This window comes from Ictidomys tridecemlineatus, chromosome 16 (genome assembly GCF_052094955.1).
Source record: "Ictidomys tridecemlineatus isolate mIctTri1 chromosome 16, mIctTri1.hap1, whole genome shotgun sequence".
Classification (NCBI taxonomy): Eukaryota; Metazoa; Chordata; class Mammalia; order Rodentia; family Sciuridae; genus Ictidomys; species Ictidomys tridecemlineatus.
Window position 1 is genome coordinate 39,653,775 of NC_135492.1, and position 18,315 is coordinate 39,672,089.

The 18,315-nt window shown below is 43.1% G+C and overlaps 1 protein-coding gene and 1 long non-coding RNA gene across 6 annotated transcripts in view; one reads left to right on the forward strand and one right to left on the reverse strand.

The window, feature by feature from the left end:
* Nucleotides 1-9,008: 9,008 nt before the first annotated feature.
* LOC144371170 (uncharacterized) lies at nt 9,009-13,860 on the reverse strand. Its single transcript, XR_013431319.1, has 2 exons — nt 13,725-13,860; nt 9,009-9,556 (listed from the first exon to the last, which is right to left on the reverse strand). It is a non-coding gene; the product is annotated as an uncharacterized LOC144371170 (long non-coding RNA).
* Vgll4 (vestigial like family member 4) overlaps nt 12,668-18,315 on the forward strand; it is a 138,221-nt gene continuing 132,573 nt past the window's right edge. For 2 of the 5 annotated variants that reach the window (XM_021731993.3, XM_040290950.2), the window contains exons 1-2: nt 12,668-12,862; nt 13,005-13,053. Coding sequence is in view for 1 of the 5 variants with exons in the window: in XM_078033470.1 (XP_077889596.1) it covers nt 12,946-13,053 (108 nt within the window). In the remaining 4 variants the exon portion in view is untranslated. The other 3 variants (XM_078033470.1, XM_021731994.3, XM_040290941.2) reach the window with 3 other exon arrangements.

An 18,315-nucleotide genomic window follows, 5' to 3' on the forward strand; every position in this document is an offset into this window, starting at 1 on the left:
TTATGTTTTCAGCATACAAACTTTTGGGGCACAAATTCAAACCATCACATACGGTGTTCAGAGGGTTCAGAGAACTTGGTCCCTGTTCCATTTCTGTGACCATCTGGCTGTATGGACTTGGACAGAGGTGTTAAACAATCTGAATGTCAACTAGGACATCAGTAACAATAATTAGTACCAATTATTGAACAATTACATAGATCCTTGTTTAATACAACTTTCCTAAAAGATAAATCCTGTTTTCGTTTTACAGGTAAGAAAATGAACTTTCAGAGAGAAAATAACTGGCTCAAGATTGTTAAGACTAGTAAGGGGTAGAGTTGAGATCCCAAACCATGGATTTTACTTTAAACTCCAAAGCTTATGCACCTAACTACATCATTTCTGAAAGTGGAGCTTACAAATATAGTCATTGGAACTTCTGAGTTGCCTATAAGATCTTTTTTAAACATTTATTTATTTTTTTTAGAAGTAGTTGGACACAATACCTTTATTTTATTTATTTATTTTTATGTGGTGCTGAGGATCAGACCCAGGGCCTTGCACGTGCTAGACGAGTGCTCTACCACTGAGCCACAACCCCTGTCTATGAGATTTTTTTTTAATTTAGTATTTTTTTAATATTTATCATTAAAGCATTGATATAAGCAAATATTGGGTCATGTGGACAACTTTTCAGGCCTGGCATTTGCATTGGCCTTGGAATCAAGTAAAACAATTTTAATTGTCCCAACTAAATGACAGAAGAACACGGTAGTCTTCATTTATGAATGATGTACCCAGCAAAGAGCAAATTCCCTGAAGACAAAGTATACACAGGAAGTACATGAACAAAACAGAGAGGAGAGGTGCAGAGCTCAGTTACCAAGTGGCCCAGGGCAATAAAAAAGAAAAAAAAAATACAGCCACAGGAGCCCAGGTCAGTGAGTTTCACATCCACATAATGAATAGCTATTTAGTTTCACAGACCAGCATCATCTGTCATATTGAGTTAATGTTCATTTCAACAGTGCAGATTTGGTAGTGTTACTTGTATTTAGCTTGCAAATGTGTTTGTGTTTTATAGTGGCTTAAAGCTGCAAGCCTCTGAAGAGTTTATTGTTGGTTTTATGATGTACATATGTGAACAAAACTAATATAAGTCAACTCTTGGAGTCCAAGGGAAATTTTGTTTTTTAATGGGGGCCTGCAAATTGCTTAAAAATTAAGCCAGGGTTTGGGTTATAGACAACAGAAACTGTATCTGGTTAATATAAGTGGAAATGGAGTTTATTGGGAACTTACTGGGTAGCTGAAGAACAGATGAGAAGACTAGAAAACCAGACTCAGCAAGTGGTTGGGAGGTTAGATAGCGTAGTCTATGCCCAGAGCCCCCTGGTATAGATAAACTCCTGACTCCCAGCGCTGAGTCTCCATCTCTGCCGGTGTGACAATTCTAGGACTCGATGTCATAACCACCAAGCCTTAGGCCATTCCCTCAAGAGTTAAGACCCTGGGCAAGAACACCAGGCTGGCTGAGCCTATCTCTTAGCCCCAGGGTAGGACTTTCTGGCTCCTTTTGGCTTCTGTAGACACAATTTATGGAGAATATCCCCAGCTAGAAAGGGAGGCTAGATACTGGGGAACTAAGACCCAGCCCTGTCCTGTGGACACACCCTTCTATAAACCAGAAAATGGGACCAATTTCAGAAATGTCAGCATTAAAGAAGATAACCTCATGGACAGCAACTATGAAGTCCTGTCCACAGGTTTGCTGGTCACTGGAGCAGCTCCATTGAGGCCCCACTGTGATCAATGAAGGAAAGGCCCAGACCCCACACAGGTGTTTTTGTTTCATGTCCCACAGTACAGTGGGTATATCAGGAGGGAACCACCCTGGCAATTGAACAGGCCTGAGAGACAAGGCGCCATTTTGGAAGCAGAGAGAAACCCTCACCTAACACCAGTGTCAGCGCCTTGGTCTTCGGCTTCCCAGCCTCTAGAACTGTAAGAAATACATTTCAGTTCTTTATAAATTACCTAAATATTTTTATATTACCTAAAATATTTTTACCTAAACTTATGTCTTCCTTGAAAAAAACCAAATTCTTCTTTCTATTTAAACCCACTTTTTTTCTGTTATTTACAAAAATCAAGCTAATGAAAGGCCTCTGGCTTGGGTTTTGGAGAGGAAATTTGGAAAACAGTGTTTCTCAGAGCAGTGTTTTTGTTGCTATCCTCCTGGGCTAATCGGTTTTGCTCTGAGCATGAGAGATGGGAATCGTTTGTCCAGGTCTTTGATGGCACTTGCTAAAAATGCCATCCTGCGGTGCTCCACATGTGGCTGTGATTAACTGTGTAGAAAACCTGCTGCACCAGGAGAGAACCCTGTATTCTGTGCTCCGCATTACAAAACGGTTCCCCTTTCTTATTTTGGTCGCAAATCCTCCACTTTGAAGGTGTTTCATTTTGGGAACTGCACAGGAAGTTCCTGATGGAGCATTGCTTTCTTTGCAATAATTTCTGCACTGAGAAATAGGTTTGTTTTTCTCCCTCCTTCTCGAGTTACACAAAGATGTTGGTGGAAAAACCACTCTGCTATGTGACCTGCCCTTCCCCCCACCTCTCTGACCTCATCTCTACCATTCTTCCCCCACTCCCATCTTAGTCCAGCAGCGCCAGCCTGCTGATTGGTTTTGGGTCATGCCTCTGGGCCTTTGCACTCGCTCTGCCATCACCTGCCACAGCACAGTCTTCCCCCCATGGTACATATGTGATTTGCTCCCTCAGTTTCATTAAGGTTTCTGCTCAAATGTTGCCTTGCTATAAAAGTCTCCTTACTTCTAGTAATTCCATCCTCCACCACACTGGTACTTAACTCATTCATCTTGTGCTCCTGTTTTCCAGGGCACTTGAAACACTATCTAACCGTTTGTTTATTATCAGGCTTCTACGAGAATGCGATACGCAGGAGGCACAGACTGGCTATTTCTCTGCTCATCATCACTACCCAGCACATAGTAGGCATTCAGTGAACTGTGTGTTGAGGATGGGGTTGTAGTTCAGAAGTGGAGCGCTTGTCCAGCCTGCACAAGGCCCCGGATTCAGTCCCCAGTGCTGCAGGAAAAAAAAAAAAAGTCCGAAAACTCAAAAACACTGTGTTAATGAGAGAATTCATATGATAGTAAGAACTATCATTTAATAAATGACAAATGTTATCCATAATAGGAGAGTGAAGTTATACTGATGTAGTAAAGTCACAGAGGGCTGGTGGCAATGAGGAGGCCACTGTAGGAGGAAGTGTCAGGTTCGGAAACCACTGGGCCGAGGAGAAAATGGAATATTTAAATCTTCAGTCTTGACTCCTCTGGATCCCTGGCTCATGTCTCCAACTGCCTTTCCCACATCTGCTTTTGGATGTGTCATGAGCAGCTCACACAATGTGTGTGCAAAGTGGAACTCTTAGTTTTCCCCTACCTGCAGTAAAAAATCTGCTTCTTTCTCAACTTTCCATTTTGGTTAATGACTACTTTCCACCTTTGCTCAAGCCAAAAGCCAAATGGTCATGCTAGGCGCCTCACCTCACGTTCCTTCATTATCAATATCCAACCGACAAGAGAGCCTGATGATGCTCCCTGACCCAGCTGACCAGCTGACCATCAATGATCTGTGTTCTGTTTCCATAGCACAGAGCTGTTGACAGGCAGTAGCTGCCCACAAAGAAACCACATCTCCTAGTCCCCCTTTATTCATGTGAGGCCACAGGACGAGTTCTCACTCATGGAACAGAAATAGCATGTGTGCAACAACCTGGCCCATGTGGTTAAGAAGCACGTATGTCTTCTTCACACTCTTTGTCTGGCTGGATAAAGAAGACTCTGGGGCCCCAGAAGCTGGAAGCGTCCCAGGACGCAGAATCCCTGAATCCCTGAGTTACTGCTTGGAGGAGAGCCACTGTCTCCTCCAGAGTCACTTGATTAGGCTTGATGTAAAAACTCATCAAGATTTTAGAATTCATTTGCTGTGGATGCTGGCAATACCTTACTAGATCATCTACCTCCAAAATAACTCTCTAATCTGTCCACTTCGCTTTAGTGATCTTCCTCTCATTTTGAACCACTGTCCTCTCTCTACTGAAAGATTGTAGAAGTGCAACATCTCCTTGCTTTTACCGGCCATCAGAGATATATTTTTTCCTTTCTTTTTTGTAGTACTAAGAATTAAACCCATGAGTACTCTACCACTGAGTCACCCCCACCCCAGCCCTTTTTAGTTTTTGGGATAGGGTCTTGCTAAGTTGCTGAGGCTGGCCTTGAATTTGTGATTTTCCTGCTTCAGTGTTCTGAGTCACTGGGATTATAGTGTATACCACTGCATCTGATCAGAGAGGGTTTGTGTGTGTGTGTGTGTGGGGGGGGTATCAGGGATTGAACCCAAGGGCATTAAAACATGGAGCCACATCCCCAGCCCTTTTTATATTCTATTTTGAGACAGGATCTCAACAAGTTGGTTAGGGTCTTGCTAAATTCCTGGGGCTGGTTTTTTTTTTTTTAATATTTATTTCTTTGGTTTTTAGGTAGACCCAGTATCTTTATTTCACATTTATGTGGTGCTGAGAACCGAACCCTGTGCCTCACGCATGCTAGGTGAGCATGCTACCAATTGAGCCACATCCCCAGCCCCCTGGGGCTGGTTTTGAACTCGAAGTTTTCCTGCTTCAGCCTCCCGAGCTGCTGGGATTATAGTGATGCGCCAGTTCACCAGGATCTTACCACTATTTTAAATGAGGTGGGTTTTTTTTTGTTTTTTGTTTTTGTTTTTGTTTTTTTGCAGTGCTGGGAGTCAAACCCCGAACCTTGTGCACACTAGGAAAGCATTCTTACCACTGAGTGACAATCTTATCCCCTTAAAGGTTATTATTAACCAGGTATGGTGATGCATGCCTTTAGTTTCAGCTACTGAGTCAGGAAAATCATTTGAGCCTAGAAATTTGAGACCAGTCAGGGAAAAATCGGAGGGCACTGGGTTCGATCCTTAGCACCACATATAGATAGATAAATAAAATGGAGATATTGTGTTCAACTACAACAACAACAACAAAATTTTTTTAAAAGATTATTATTATTGTTGTTGCTCTTTTGCAGTGCTGGGGGTGAAACCCAGGACCTCACACATACTAGACTAGTGCTTTCCCCTGAAGTTAACCCATATAACTTATGTTTTCCAGATAATGATCTCTCTCCCTACCTTCTCCCCTACATCTCCCATTAGGCTATGAACTGTGATTGTAGGAATTTGTCCTTCCCCTCTTTCTTCCTCTCTCTTCCTTTCTCCTTCCCTCTCTTCCTTCCTTGATTCTCATAGCCTGTAAGTAGCACTGTGCTTATTATAAGAACAGAATGTAAAAGAGAAAATTGAAACGCAGCGAGATCTGGCAATTCTAGTTTGAAGTGTTTCTCTCTGTGGTAGTGTTGTACTTTTCATACTCAGGAAAACAAACCAAACATGCTCATTTTGGGTAAGTTCCCCAATAGAAACCATTCTGTCTGAGAAGCAGCTAGCTAACAACAGTGGTCAAACTTGAACTGGCCTTGAATCCAGTATCTGCAACATTCTTTTCTGGAGAAAATGGCTCTTGTTATCTCTTGCGGCGGCCCAGTGAAGTTTCTCTCTAGCAAAGACAGCAAGAATATATTGCCAAACCAAATTGTTCTTTTAGTTTCTGAAGGAAAGTCTCTCATGTGAAGACAAATCCAATCTCTGGATCAGTGTTAGATACCCATCAGAAGTCTCAGGTCTGAGCAGTCATCTGGTCATAAATCTGGTTCTGATAAGGGGGCTCATTCAGAACTATTCTGTGCCAAGAGCTGTCCCAGACAGGTCTCAAAATGGTATGTCTCCAAACCTGGGAACAGTGTCCACAGGCATAGCTCTTCAGCTAATTTTGAAAGGAGCTCTGGGCTCAGGTTACCACCACTCAATATGGCCCCATCCCTGGACTCCATCCAGTTGAGTAAAGGATAAAATCAGAATTGGGTCATGGTGCAGGTGAGGTTCCTTCTAGACTCGAGGAAAGGCATTCATTTTTACTGAGTGCTTACTGTGTGCCTGGCACTGGTAGAGGCTTTTATAAACATCTGTCTAGAAATTCTGCAAATGTTTAACCTTGGGTAGTTCTGTTATATACCCCTTTCCAATCCTCTGACTGTATCCATGAAATCTGAGCAGGAGAGGATGTAGCAGCAGTCAGACCTTGGGGATGAATTCTGACCATTCAGACTAGAAATATAGCTTAGCAACGGCAATGTTTGCTCTCAGCCATATGCCCAGCGCTAAAACAGCACCTTGCACATAGAAGAACCTCAATACCTTATTGTGTTGGGCTGCTTAACTTAGAGCCTTAAAATTCTGTCTTCCTACAACAAAAGTAGGAAAAATATAACCTAAATCATAAGATCCTTTAAAATTATTTTTTAAATTTTTGAGATCATTTAAAGAAGTAAAACAGACAGATCTTGTTTCCTTTTTCTCCTGTGGTAACATCTTGAAAAACTATAGGACATGATCATATCCAGGACATGGATCAGTCCATTGGTCTTGTAGGATTTTTTTTTGCTGTTGTTTAAGATGGGATCTTGCCATGTTGCCCGGATTGGCCTTGAACTTCTAGATTCAAGGAATTCTCTTGCCTCCATCTCCTAAATAGCATGACAGGTATGTGCCACCATGTGTGGTTCCTCATAGGGTTTTTAAAATCAAATGTAATTATAAAGGCGTAATGTTTAGCACAGTGCACGCATATGAGAACCATTCAAAAATTGTAGAGGATATCCTGATAGGAGGCTATCTGGTGTAGCTCAGTGCTTCGCAAAGTTTAGTGTGAATATGAGTCAGGAAGCTTATCAAAATGCAGATTCTAAGTCAGTAGGTATTATAGGAACCTGAGAGTCAGCATTTATGCTAGGAAGTGCCTGTTGCAGTTTGTAGACACTGCTGAGGAGCAAGAATAAGAATGTGGACTCCAGAATCAGACGGCCAAGTTGAACTCTAGTTCAGTGCTTATTATCTTTAAGATCTTGGACAAGTTATTTAATGTCTCCATGTTTCAGTTTCTCCATTTGTATAATGGGGATGTAGACAATCTCTAGTTTGTAGGCTGTCATGAGGCTTTATTGTCATTCAGCTCTTAGAGTGGTACCTGGAACATAGTTAAGTGCTAATTAAATATTATTATAATTTTAGACCTTTTTATTAATTGCTATTTCATTGATATAAGGTAATTTTGAGATTTTCCATTGGTTACTTCAGTCCCTTGAAAAAGAGAAATAATGGTCAATATATTCACATATTTCAAAATTGCTAAAAGCATAGGTTTTTTTCTTATTCATTGTTCCCTAAACAATATAGTATGACAACTCTTTTTTATGTATTTTTTAATTTATGTATGACAGCAGAATGCATTACAATTCTTATTACATTTATAGAGCACAATTTTTCATATCTCTGGTTGTATACATAGTATATGCACACCAATATGTGTCTTCATAAGTATGACAACTCTACATAGCATTTATATTGCTTTATGTATTGTAAGTAACGTAGAGGTGATTTAAAGTAGATGGGAGGATGTGCATGGGTTATATGAAGATTTGACATCATCTTACATGAGAGACTTAAGCATCTGAGGATTTGGGTATCCTAGGGGTGGGGTGGGGAGATCCTGGGAACAATGGAAGGGTGACTGTATCTGATAACAGACTTGTGTCCAGAATATATAAAGAGTTCTTACCATTCAATAATAAAAAGTTCAATTTAAAAATGGAGAGAGAGAAAAAGAGAGAGGAAGGAAGAGAGATTATTGTTAGAATGGACTTTTAGAGTGCTTCTAGGCCCCAAATGGCAAATATCTGCTTCACAAGTTCCTTTTCGCTGCCCATAGCAGACATTATCAGTCAATCCTGACACACTACTGAGCCTCAACTGTGTCCCATAGACCTCAAGAGAGGGTTCCCAGGCAAAGCTGTTGTTCAAATTGAAATTTGCTAATCTTGCCCTGGTCCAAGCTTCTCTCAGATGAGAGTCGGACCAAGAGGTGTGAAATGAGTTCCCTGGGCCTACATTGTCACCTAGAGACCAAATATACACCAGAAACCACTGCTTTTGACTCCTTAATGCTTTCTGTGGGACAAGTTGGAAGGAAGAGAAGAGCAGGAGAGATTTATATGACCACATTGTAAGCAAAGGGATGTGCGTAGGAAAAAAAAATCATACTTCTTAGGACATGGAGGAGAACAATGGAAGTGTACATGTACTATGAGCATCTGATATTGGTGACTATCTGTGGTTCCTTTATCCGCCCCCGCCGGCAGTATGACATGGCAGAACTTATTGGAAAATAAACCGCAGTTGACCCTGAACAATGCAGGGGCTAGGGACGTCCCCCCCCATCCTACCAGTTGAAAATTGTCTGTGTATAACTTTTGACTCTTGAAATAGCAACAGCAGGTGGCTACGAAATTATTACAGTGGTACAGTGTGTGCTATAGTTAATTTTATGCAGTTATGATTTAATAACTGTATCTTTAATAAGTTTGTTGACATTGCTCTTGACAGAATGGTGCCACGCACCACCTGTGTATGTGTGTGTGCGTTTTGATAAATTTTAACTTTCTAAAATAGATTTGTGTATAATTTTATAGTAGTAAGTGATAAAATAGACATATATTTTATGTATTCATGGCATACTTTTTCCTTTTCTTGTTTTCCCCTTTCCTCCCTCCCCCTTTTCTTCTCCTTCCCTCCCTCCCTTTCTTTTTCTCTGTGGTTCATCTGAGAGTTTTTTTTTTTTTTTCCAAATGGCTACAAATCTTGGGGTGGGGGGAGATCTGCCTATAAATGAACCCATGCAGTTTAAATCTGTGTTGTTGAAGGATCAACTGTACTTACTGGACCATTTTGAGGTTTAAATTAGATAATACTGTGAATAGCACCTAGAATGGTACTGGAAAGTAGCAAATGCTCACTAAACATTAGGAATTATTGTTAATATTATTTTACACGACTTTCTATTCAGTACACTGTCATTGAAATAAGATCATTTCAAATTTTTCCACTGGTTTTCCATTTGGTGTGGAAAATGAAACTTCTTCACATTGCATTCACTAATGGAAGAGATGAAGGATTGTAGAAAGGCAAACACCTTATTCTTAGCTAACTGCACTCCTGAGAACCTTTCGACGTGTGGCAGTCTTGGGGCCATGCCACTCCTGCAGCTGGCAGTGGACTATGCTTCTCATTTCTGAACTATGCTTGACTCCACCGAGCCTTTGGGATGCATGACTTCCAGGCAGATCAGATGACAGCCAATTCTGGATTAGTAGAAAGAGAGGAGACAGATTGTCCCTCTGAGTAGTGTGAACCATGTAGGTATAAAAGGAGTCAGTTCTGAAAGTCATTTACAAGACCATGAAGGTACCGAAGTAGTTGTGGGAAGGCGGTGGTAGAAACCAAAAAGAGTAGTAGGGACCACAATCAGGGAGCCAAAGCCATCAGGGATCTCCTTGGCAGAAAGAAAGAGCTGGATGGGGGAGGAGATACAAAGAAAAAGAGAAAGACTGATCAACACCTTCATAGCCCATGGGTGACAGCCACAATATCAGTCCACAAAGCATCCTTTGGCCCTCTGTGTTTCTTTTTCCTTTTTTTTTTCTTAAATTAAAAATGGTTAATATGAAACATTTCAAACATATGTAAGAGTAGCAGAACAGTAGAACCACTCCCCTTAGCCTCCCCACATCCTTCTCTTCATATCCACAACATGGTTTTAACGATGACCAACTCTGGGCCAATCTTATTTCTTCTTTAACTCCAGGCACTCACTTACTTGATTATTTTGATTTTTTTAAAAATAAACTTTTGGTGCATTTGTAAAAGCCTTAGTTTGGAACACAGTCTCTTCAGTAGTCTATGTACAGCCTACTTTTATTTATTTAGTGAGCTACTTAAATAGTGTTTGCTTTCTTTTTGATTTGCCAAATCTTTTTCTTTAGTTCCTTAGACATTTTTAAAAATTGTGGTGAAAGATTTAACATACAATTTACCTTTTTAATCTATCTATCTATTTATTCATTTATTTGAAGCTGGGTTGCTCAAGTGATTTTCCTGATTCAGTCTCCTCAGTAGCTGGGAGTACAGAGTGTCACTGTGTTCAGCTTCTGACTATATATATGTGTATATATATATACTATATATGTGCGTATATATATATATATATAGTTTTTATACATATATACCTACTTATATATAGTTTTTTCACAAATTTATGTTCTATTAAAATTATTTTTCATTTTATTTTTTTAATGTTTTTTTTTGATACTGGGGATTTAACCCAAGGATACTTTACCACTGAGATACATCCCCAGCTCTTAAATATTTTTTTTTTTTTGAGACAGGTCTTGCTAAGTTGCTGTGGCTGTCCTTGAACTTGGTGATCTTTCTGCCTTAGCCTTCCAAGTCTCTGGAATTACAGGTATGTACCACTGTGCCTGGCTCATTTTATTTTATTTTTTAAATATTTATTTTTTAGTTGGACACAATATCTTTATTTACTTATTTTTATGTGGTGCTGAGGATCGAACCCAGGGCCTCTCATGTGTTAGGTGAGTGCTCTACCACTGAGCCACAACTCCAGCCCTCATTTTATTTTTAATCTTACAAATAGAATCTCTATGCATCATTTGTTAGGCTAAAGTACACTGTGTGCTGTGTTCTAATTCCAGTTTTCCTATACCTTAAAACCTTTTCCCCTTCCTTCCATCTCCCGCCCCCCTCTCTCATTTTTTTTTTTTTTGCAATACCAGGAATTGAACCCAGGTATAGTTTTTATACATATATACATACATATATATAGTTGTTATACATATATACCCAAGCCACATCCCTAGTCCTTTAAAAATTTTTAAATCTTATTTTGAGGAAGGGTCTTGCTAACTTGCAATCCTCCTGCCTCAGTTGGTGGGATTGCAGGTTTGGGCCACTGTGCCTACCCCTCCTATACCTTTATAGCAAACTTTTTTTTGGTGGTAATGTGTATGTTGCTACTTTATACAACTAAAACAACTTGACTAAAACAACCATGCTTGGATGCTGCCAGAGCTCAGTCACACTCCTGCTGATGTAAGGCAAGGAGTGAGATGAATCCGTGCAATGGCTGAAGACTGGTCACGTCCATGAGAAAAGTTCCTCTGTCCCCATGAGTTATTTTCAGAGTAAGGTTCACTCTAAGCAGTGATGGAAATTACAAAGGCAGCTTTAGGACCTCCGCACTGACCCTGAATGGAAATCATTTAGTAGCAAGCAAATGGCAATGTTGTCATAAAGATCAAATGAGATAATGATATGTGGGAACACTTTGTGAACCCTGGGCCATTTTTATAAATGTGCAGTTGTATTATTTTGTCATCATTATTCATTTGCAATATCTAGGCAGATTGTTTCTCTATTCCTCCCGCATAAGTGGGTGTCTATAAATTGCTCAGCAAGACTAGTCTGGAGGAGAAAAAAAGGGGAGAGGTAACTATTCCCTTGTCCTTTGCCCCTCCAATACCTCCTCAAAGGAAGAATTATCATCTGTTTTAATAGATGAGAAAACCGAGGCTTGATAACTTGCCCAAAGTTTCCTAATGAATACAGGTGGGTTGGAATTCAAATCCAGGTCTGAATCTGGAACCCTTTCCCTGTTTTGCCACAGTCTGGAATCTGTCCCAGCAGTCCTCATTCTTTCCTTATTCTCTGTCTGAATCTGGCAGGATGAACATCTCCGATTTGTGATCTTTCTCAGAATTTCTTTTCCTATTCGGATACTATTGATGAACTTAAAGAAAGTCTAAGCAAAAATATTGGGAGGCCAGGGCACCTTCAATTTGTGAATTTTGAGAGGAACCAGGAAATCCAGGGGTGGCTGTGCATGTCACTTAGGCTGTCACATCTCCAGGGCTCAAATCAGCTAGGTGGATGGATTGGAGGAAAATGCCTTTAACCAGGGCCACAAGATCAGGGCAACCTGTTTTAGTTAAACCCTCTCCTCTCACTGGAGTACGGAGCTATTCGTACCTGTCCTACATACACAGCAGCTTTGGGATCCAATGAGGTAACGTGCTCTGGGTTGACACCATCAGATGAGGTAGCAGATGGGAAAACAGTTTGAAAACTGCAAAGCATTTTTTTTTTCTTCCCAGCCCTAATGTATTTGTTTTAATTGTTCTCATTCCCTCTCACCAAAGCCCTCTCCTGGGAAAGCCTTTATGATAAGGGCTCCTCCTAAACACGGAGGTTTGAGAACGGCCCGGGAGGTTAGCAACGTGAAGCCGCGTAAAGCAAATTAGAGGAAGTCCAGTCACTATTTATTTTATGAAGTTAGCGGCTGAATATGTTAAGCAAATGTTTTCTTAATTGTGGCAGTATGAGAAAAACAATGGGGGGCAAGGGCGGCCTGGAATGGGGGAATGTCAGGCCTCCCCTCCCCTCCCCGTCCCCAGCAAATCTCCAGAGAATGACAGGAAAAAATTAAAGACAGGCCTTTTCTTTTCGTGGTCACATGTCGACGCTGCCGCTGTAATAAGAACCTGCGCCAATTAGAAACGTTCACCTCCTCCTCCCCGCCCCTCCCCGGGCCCATTTCAGAGCAGGCCGGGTCGTGGACTCCAGGAGTTTGCCAAACACAGCAAACACTGGTGTGCGAGCTGCGGAGGGGACGCTTTCTACTCCGACCTCCCTCCTTCGCCACTCGGCTCCCTCCCTTCCACACTGTTTTGATTTACTAGGACTTCCTTCTCCAGGAGAGGGGGCGGGGGACGAGAGACGCCTCTGAGCGCCTGGGTTGAGAGTGAGTGAGTGTGTGTGTGTGTGTGTGTGTGAGCGCGCCCGGGTGTGTGCGCGCTGTGGAGTGGCGGAGTGTAAAATGCTGTAATGGGAGGAAACCCACCGCGTCCGAGCGCCCTGAACTGCAGCGGCTCTTCTGATTCCAGGTGGCACCTGAGCGCAGACTTCCAAAGCAAGTGCGACCTGTACCTTCAGGTACGTGGAGCCGTCTGCCTGTCCCGGCCGTGTGGCTTGGGTGTGGGTGAGTAACGAGGGGCAGAGGCCAAGAGTAGCCCAGGGTGGCGCCCCGTGGAGCGTGGAGCTCGGGAGGCGGGAGGCAGCTGTGCGCGCCGGTGTGGCTCGGGTGTGGACGCCGATCCAGGCGCTGCAGGGTTGCTACGCCCTTGGGTTGCAGAGTGTGAGGCTGGGAACGACAGCGGGTCGGAGCGAAAGGCAGCGTGGGTGCCGCAGATTTGATTCGATTGCGCTCAACTGGGCGGGCTGAGTGGCGGGTAAGGGGCAGCAAGTCTAGAGGCCACGGAGTACGACAGGACTGCGGTGCTGTGTCCGCGGGGTGCAGGAACCTATGGGGAGCGTGTGCGAACGTGCCTGGCCCTGAGCAGCAGGAACCTGGGCGAGCACCAAATGTTCGTTTGTGTTTGTGCACTGAAGGTGTGTGTTCCCACGGGGAGCACACTGCGTGGGCTGTGCCCACGTGCCCTTATTTGCAAGCGCCTACTCGGAGGGGCCCAGCTAATATTCTCCACCCGAGCGCGCCTGCAGTAGCTGGGTAGGTGCGAGCTGGCGCTCCGCGCGCGGCGTGCGGGGGAGGGGAACGAGCTTCACGGGCAGCTCGGGGCCCAGGCCCCGCCTCCCCACGGGCTCACCTGGGCTCGGCCCCCACCTGCTCGTGGTGGAGGCGTGGCCTGGGCGTGGCCTGGGCGGCCCAGCGGAACTCGGGAGAAGGCGGGCGGCGCCTCATTCCAGGGATTCCTCACGCTCCGGTCCGCCGCGGAGCCGGCCCGGCGCGCGCGGCCCGCGTCTGCGTGTGCTTAAACGACAGCCGGTGCGGGAGCGCGGGCGCGAGCGCGCCTGTGCGTCCGCGCGCCCCCGGAGTGCTCCCCGCGCGCCTGGCGGCCCCGCCTCTGTCCCTAGCCGCCCCCTGCGGGCCCGGCCGGCCCGAGGCGGGCGAGCCTGGAGCCGCCCGGTGGTGAGTGAGCAAGAACCGGGCGGGCCCCGAGCTGGGTGAGGGCTGGCCTGCAGGGGACCTTAGGAGTGGGTTGACCTGAAGCGGGACGGGGATGCCTTCCTTGAGGGGAGGAGGCGGCTTGTCCTCACAGGACAGCATACGAGGCTAACGTTGGGAAGGGAAGCCACTGTGCTTCGGGAGCGGGAGATTCAGCTCGTGGAGGGAGTCCTAGGCACCGGGCCGACGTTGAGGCCCCGCACTCTGCATCCGCTTGGTCCCGGCCCGCCTCGAGCCAGGGCTGCGGCGCGGGACTGAGGGAAGGGGCAGAAGATGGGTAGCAGGGACCGGGTTCTTTCCTCTTACTACACTTCCCGCCTCTTGCCCCAAACAAAACTGCACACTGTTCCTGCACTGTGTGCAGGCCTCGCCGAAAAGCAAAGGTCTTTTTCTTTTTTTTGTTTTCGGTAGTCTCCTTTGATTAATCACACTGAGACATTTACTTGCTTCAGATTAGGATGACAGTACTTGCTGGGGCTGTTAAGTTAGTCTTTATGCGCTTTACTGGCATGTAGTCATCTGTTTAAGCTAGATGATTAAAAAAATCGGTTTCACTTTGATCATCGGTGCTGTATGTTGCTAGTTGTATTTCCTTCTCTGTGGTTAATAGGAACCAGCAGCCTGGTGCGGGGGTGTGGGGGGAAGTGGAGGCGGCTCTTGCAGTTTTATCTGCGCTGCTTGCCCCTCTATTTAAAAGGTACTAACCCACTTTGTAGGGTTTTAGAATCTTTTTCCTAAACCCAAGGCTACCTTGACTAAGAAGGAGACTCACTTGGAACAAAGACAAAACACGATAAACGACAGTTTGCGTGTTAAGATTTGAAGGTCAGTTTTGCGTACCAAAACTTTGATTCTTTGCCCTAGTGTTTTAAAGCCCATGGCCTTGAAGCTCATTGTTTCCCACTGTAGCTAAGGAGGAGTCTGGCATGACTGCCAGAAGGGTAGAGTAGGAAGTTTGAAAGAGATCTCTTTGGGGGGGGGGGCAGCGTTAAGTGGGAACCCAATGGAGTGATTTCTTTTTTCTTCTTCTTCTTTTTTTTTTTTTTTTTTAAATGATCTTGGGGATCAAACCCAAGGCTTCATGCATGCTAGGCAACACTACCACAGAGCCACATCCCCAGCCCCCATGGAGTGGTCATGGGAGAAGTTACTTATTGTCTCGAAATCTCCATGTTCTGAATTTATTTAAAAATACTTTCCTCAAAAGTTTCTTATACCCAAGACAGTTTTCTAAGGTCTTGTCTTTCTTTCTTTTTTTTCTTTTGGTCTTGTGTAGTTCCTCTTGCATCTGGCTGAAAAGTCCCCCGCCCCATGGAAATGATGTAAACCCTTTAATTTGTTGTTTCACTTTGGCAAAATTTTAATCCCAGGCCGATTTCCCCTGCCATGCCACTGTGTTTTCACACTTCTGGGCAGCCTGCCTTTGCTTTTCCATTTGGAAGGGATTGCAAACTGATTTTTTTTTTTTGTTGTTGTTGATCAAAACACAATACAATTAAGAAGACAATTCTGCTATAAATAACCATGGTCTGCATTCAAAAACTGTGAATGTTGTTGTAAAAACAGCTCTGGCTTCTTACTCCAGAGACTTGAGTTCAAGTCCCCTAGCTATGTCAGGAAGGTTTTTGGACCAGAAAAAGTTATTCATACTTAACCTTTGCATTTGGTTTACCTCTGTAAGAGGGTGATACTGTCTGTTCCAGAACATCACACAGTTTCAGGAATTACAAGGAATAATGTGCTTTGAAAGTATTTTGTGTTAGGTTATTTATAAAAGCCTTTGAAGATTGGAAAGAACTTCATAAACACAGTTATTGCCACTTCCCTTGACTGACGTAGAGCTATGACTTTAAGATTTTAACAGTCTGCGCAGCTGTAATTAGGAAGCTAAAATCTTCACTTTTAAATGTTCTGTAATGTCAACTTCCTTTTAACTCCTTATTGGAGTGCATATTGTTATATGTTGTTACCTCCTACCTCTGGTGATGGCTAGACAGATCCAGAGGAAGATGTTACTTTTGTGTCTCTTCTGTGTGTCTCTTCTGGATAGCCTTGCTATGCAACTTTTAATTCACTTAATATTTAGAGTAGTAACAATAATAAATAAAAATCATCTTGCAACTTTGAATGTGACAGTATAATACGAACAGTTGCAAGTTGAGTGAAGCATAGAAAAAACTTAGTAAATTATGACTAAGTATATTATCATCCAGTCTGTTTAATGTCTGAGTGAGAAAAGCTGTTGCAGGTATGAGAAACTGGTGGCGGAGGAAATTGTGTGTGTGGAACATTTGTTAAGATATATCCTAAAGTTAATGAAGTCTTGGTGTGTGGGCTTAATAGAAGAGTAAAGCAAATTAAAGCAAATATTGCTAATCAGCCTCTTACCAATAGGACCCATTCACATTAAAAAATAGTTGGGCACAGTGGTGCATGCTTGAAATTCCAGCAATTCAGGAGGCTGAGGCAGGAGAGTTAAAAATTTGAGGCCTGCCTGGGCCATTCAGCCAAGACCCTGTCTCAAAATATAATAGGGATGGGAATGTAATTCAGTCTTTGCCTAGCATTTGTGAAGCTAGGGATTTGGGTTCGATCCCTAGTACTGCAAAACAAAAATCTAGGAACTAAGTTGCCAAATCTTGATGGTACAAACTGCCAAGGTAGAAGAGGAAAGAGAACAGGAGATGTTGAAACCAGGAAAAAAAAAAAAATCATTGTATCTGGGATACAGTATAGAATGTACTTTCTGTGTCTCCTGCCTCAGGCCTGATAATCAGATACAGCTGATTCATATTTATGAATTTGCCTACTTGCAAAAATGTGTTTGAAACCCCGAAAGCAGTACTTGCAGTGGTTTGTTAGACATTGGGGAGCAAGTACATGGTGAGGAAAAAATTTGAGTGCACGTGTTCCCAGCTGAGGTGGAAAAAAGCAATATTTTGCCTTCTTCTTCAGCTCTCAAATTACATACATATAAACAAGTGTGCTTTGGGGGACTCTTTAGCACCACCTTATTTTTTGGCATTTTTGTGCTTTATGGTTGAGATTTTGTTAAAAATTGCCTCCAAATGTGGTGCTGAAGTGCCGTCTAGAGCCAAGAGGGGTTCAATAGTCTTGACAGAAAATTCCTGTGGGGTTCAGCATTAGATAGTTACAAAGCTGTTGTCTGTGGGTTTAGCATTATCGAATCAACAATAGATATTTAGTAAAGAATCTCTGAACAGAAATACAAAGAAAAAGGAGATAAACTCGGTATGGTGGTGTAGACTGTAATCCCTGAGGTTACAAGGAGGCTTGAGACAGGAGGATTACAAGCTTGAGGCCAGCCTGGGCAGTTTGTTGGGGCCCTACACAAAATAGAAAAGGGCTGGGGCTGTAGTTCAGTAGTAGAGTATCCCTGGGTTCAATCCCCAGTACAACAAAAAGTCTGAGCAGAGACTCAGAAGAACCTAATTCAGTGCTTATGGTGACTTTATGGAATATAATTACAGTGAATAATGAGAATTAACTGTCTTTGTTGATAGGTTAAAGTTGACCTAATATAGCATGTCATGAGTTAAAATAGTTTATCTGGCTTTAATAGGCTGGGAGTTGAGATTTGAAGATTAGACCTGGGGTATTAGGGGAGCTTTTCCAACTTGAACCATGGTGCAAATTGATTTCTTTTCTTTTTTTTTTTTCCTGTTGAGGGGTGTCCTGGGGATTGACTGGGGGGGGGCAGTTTACCACCAAGTTACATCTCCAGTCGTTTTTTATTTTTATTTTGAGACAGGATCTCGCAAAATTGCTGAGGACCTCACTGAATTGCCCAGGCTGACTTTGAATTTGAGGTCCTCCTGCCTCAGCCTCTGGATTGGTTGGGATTACAGGTGTGAGCCACTGCATTCAGCTATCACTCTTATTCTTGAGCATAATAGGTCCCTTAGAATATGTGGCCCCCTCAGCACTTGTGAATAGGAAATTTAAAGTATCTAAGCAGAATAAATGTAAGAATGAGCATATCCAGAGTAAGCTACAAATGCCAAAGAATTGTTTATTTCATATGCAATACTCTATAAGACTGAGGTCTTAAAAATGAAAAGGTAGATTTCTAGTAACCTAAATATTGAGAGCAAAGCATAGTTCCTTTTTAATCTAGGCTGACAATAATGTGCCACAATGATGGGGAGTGGTAGTCTGCTCCAGAAGTCTAGACTTGAAGTTGTATTGTTAGCATTAGACATTGCCGTGTC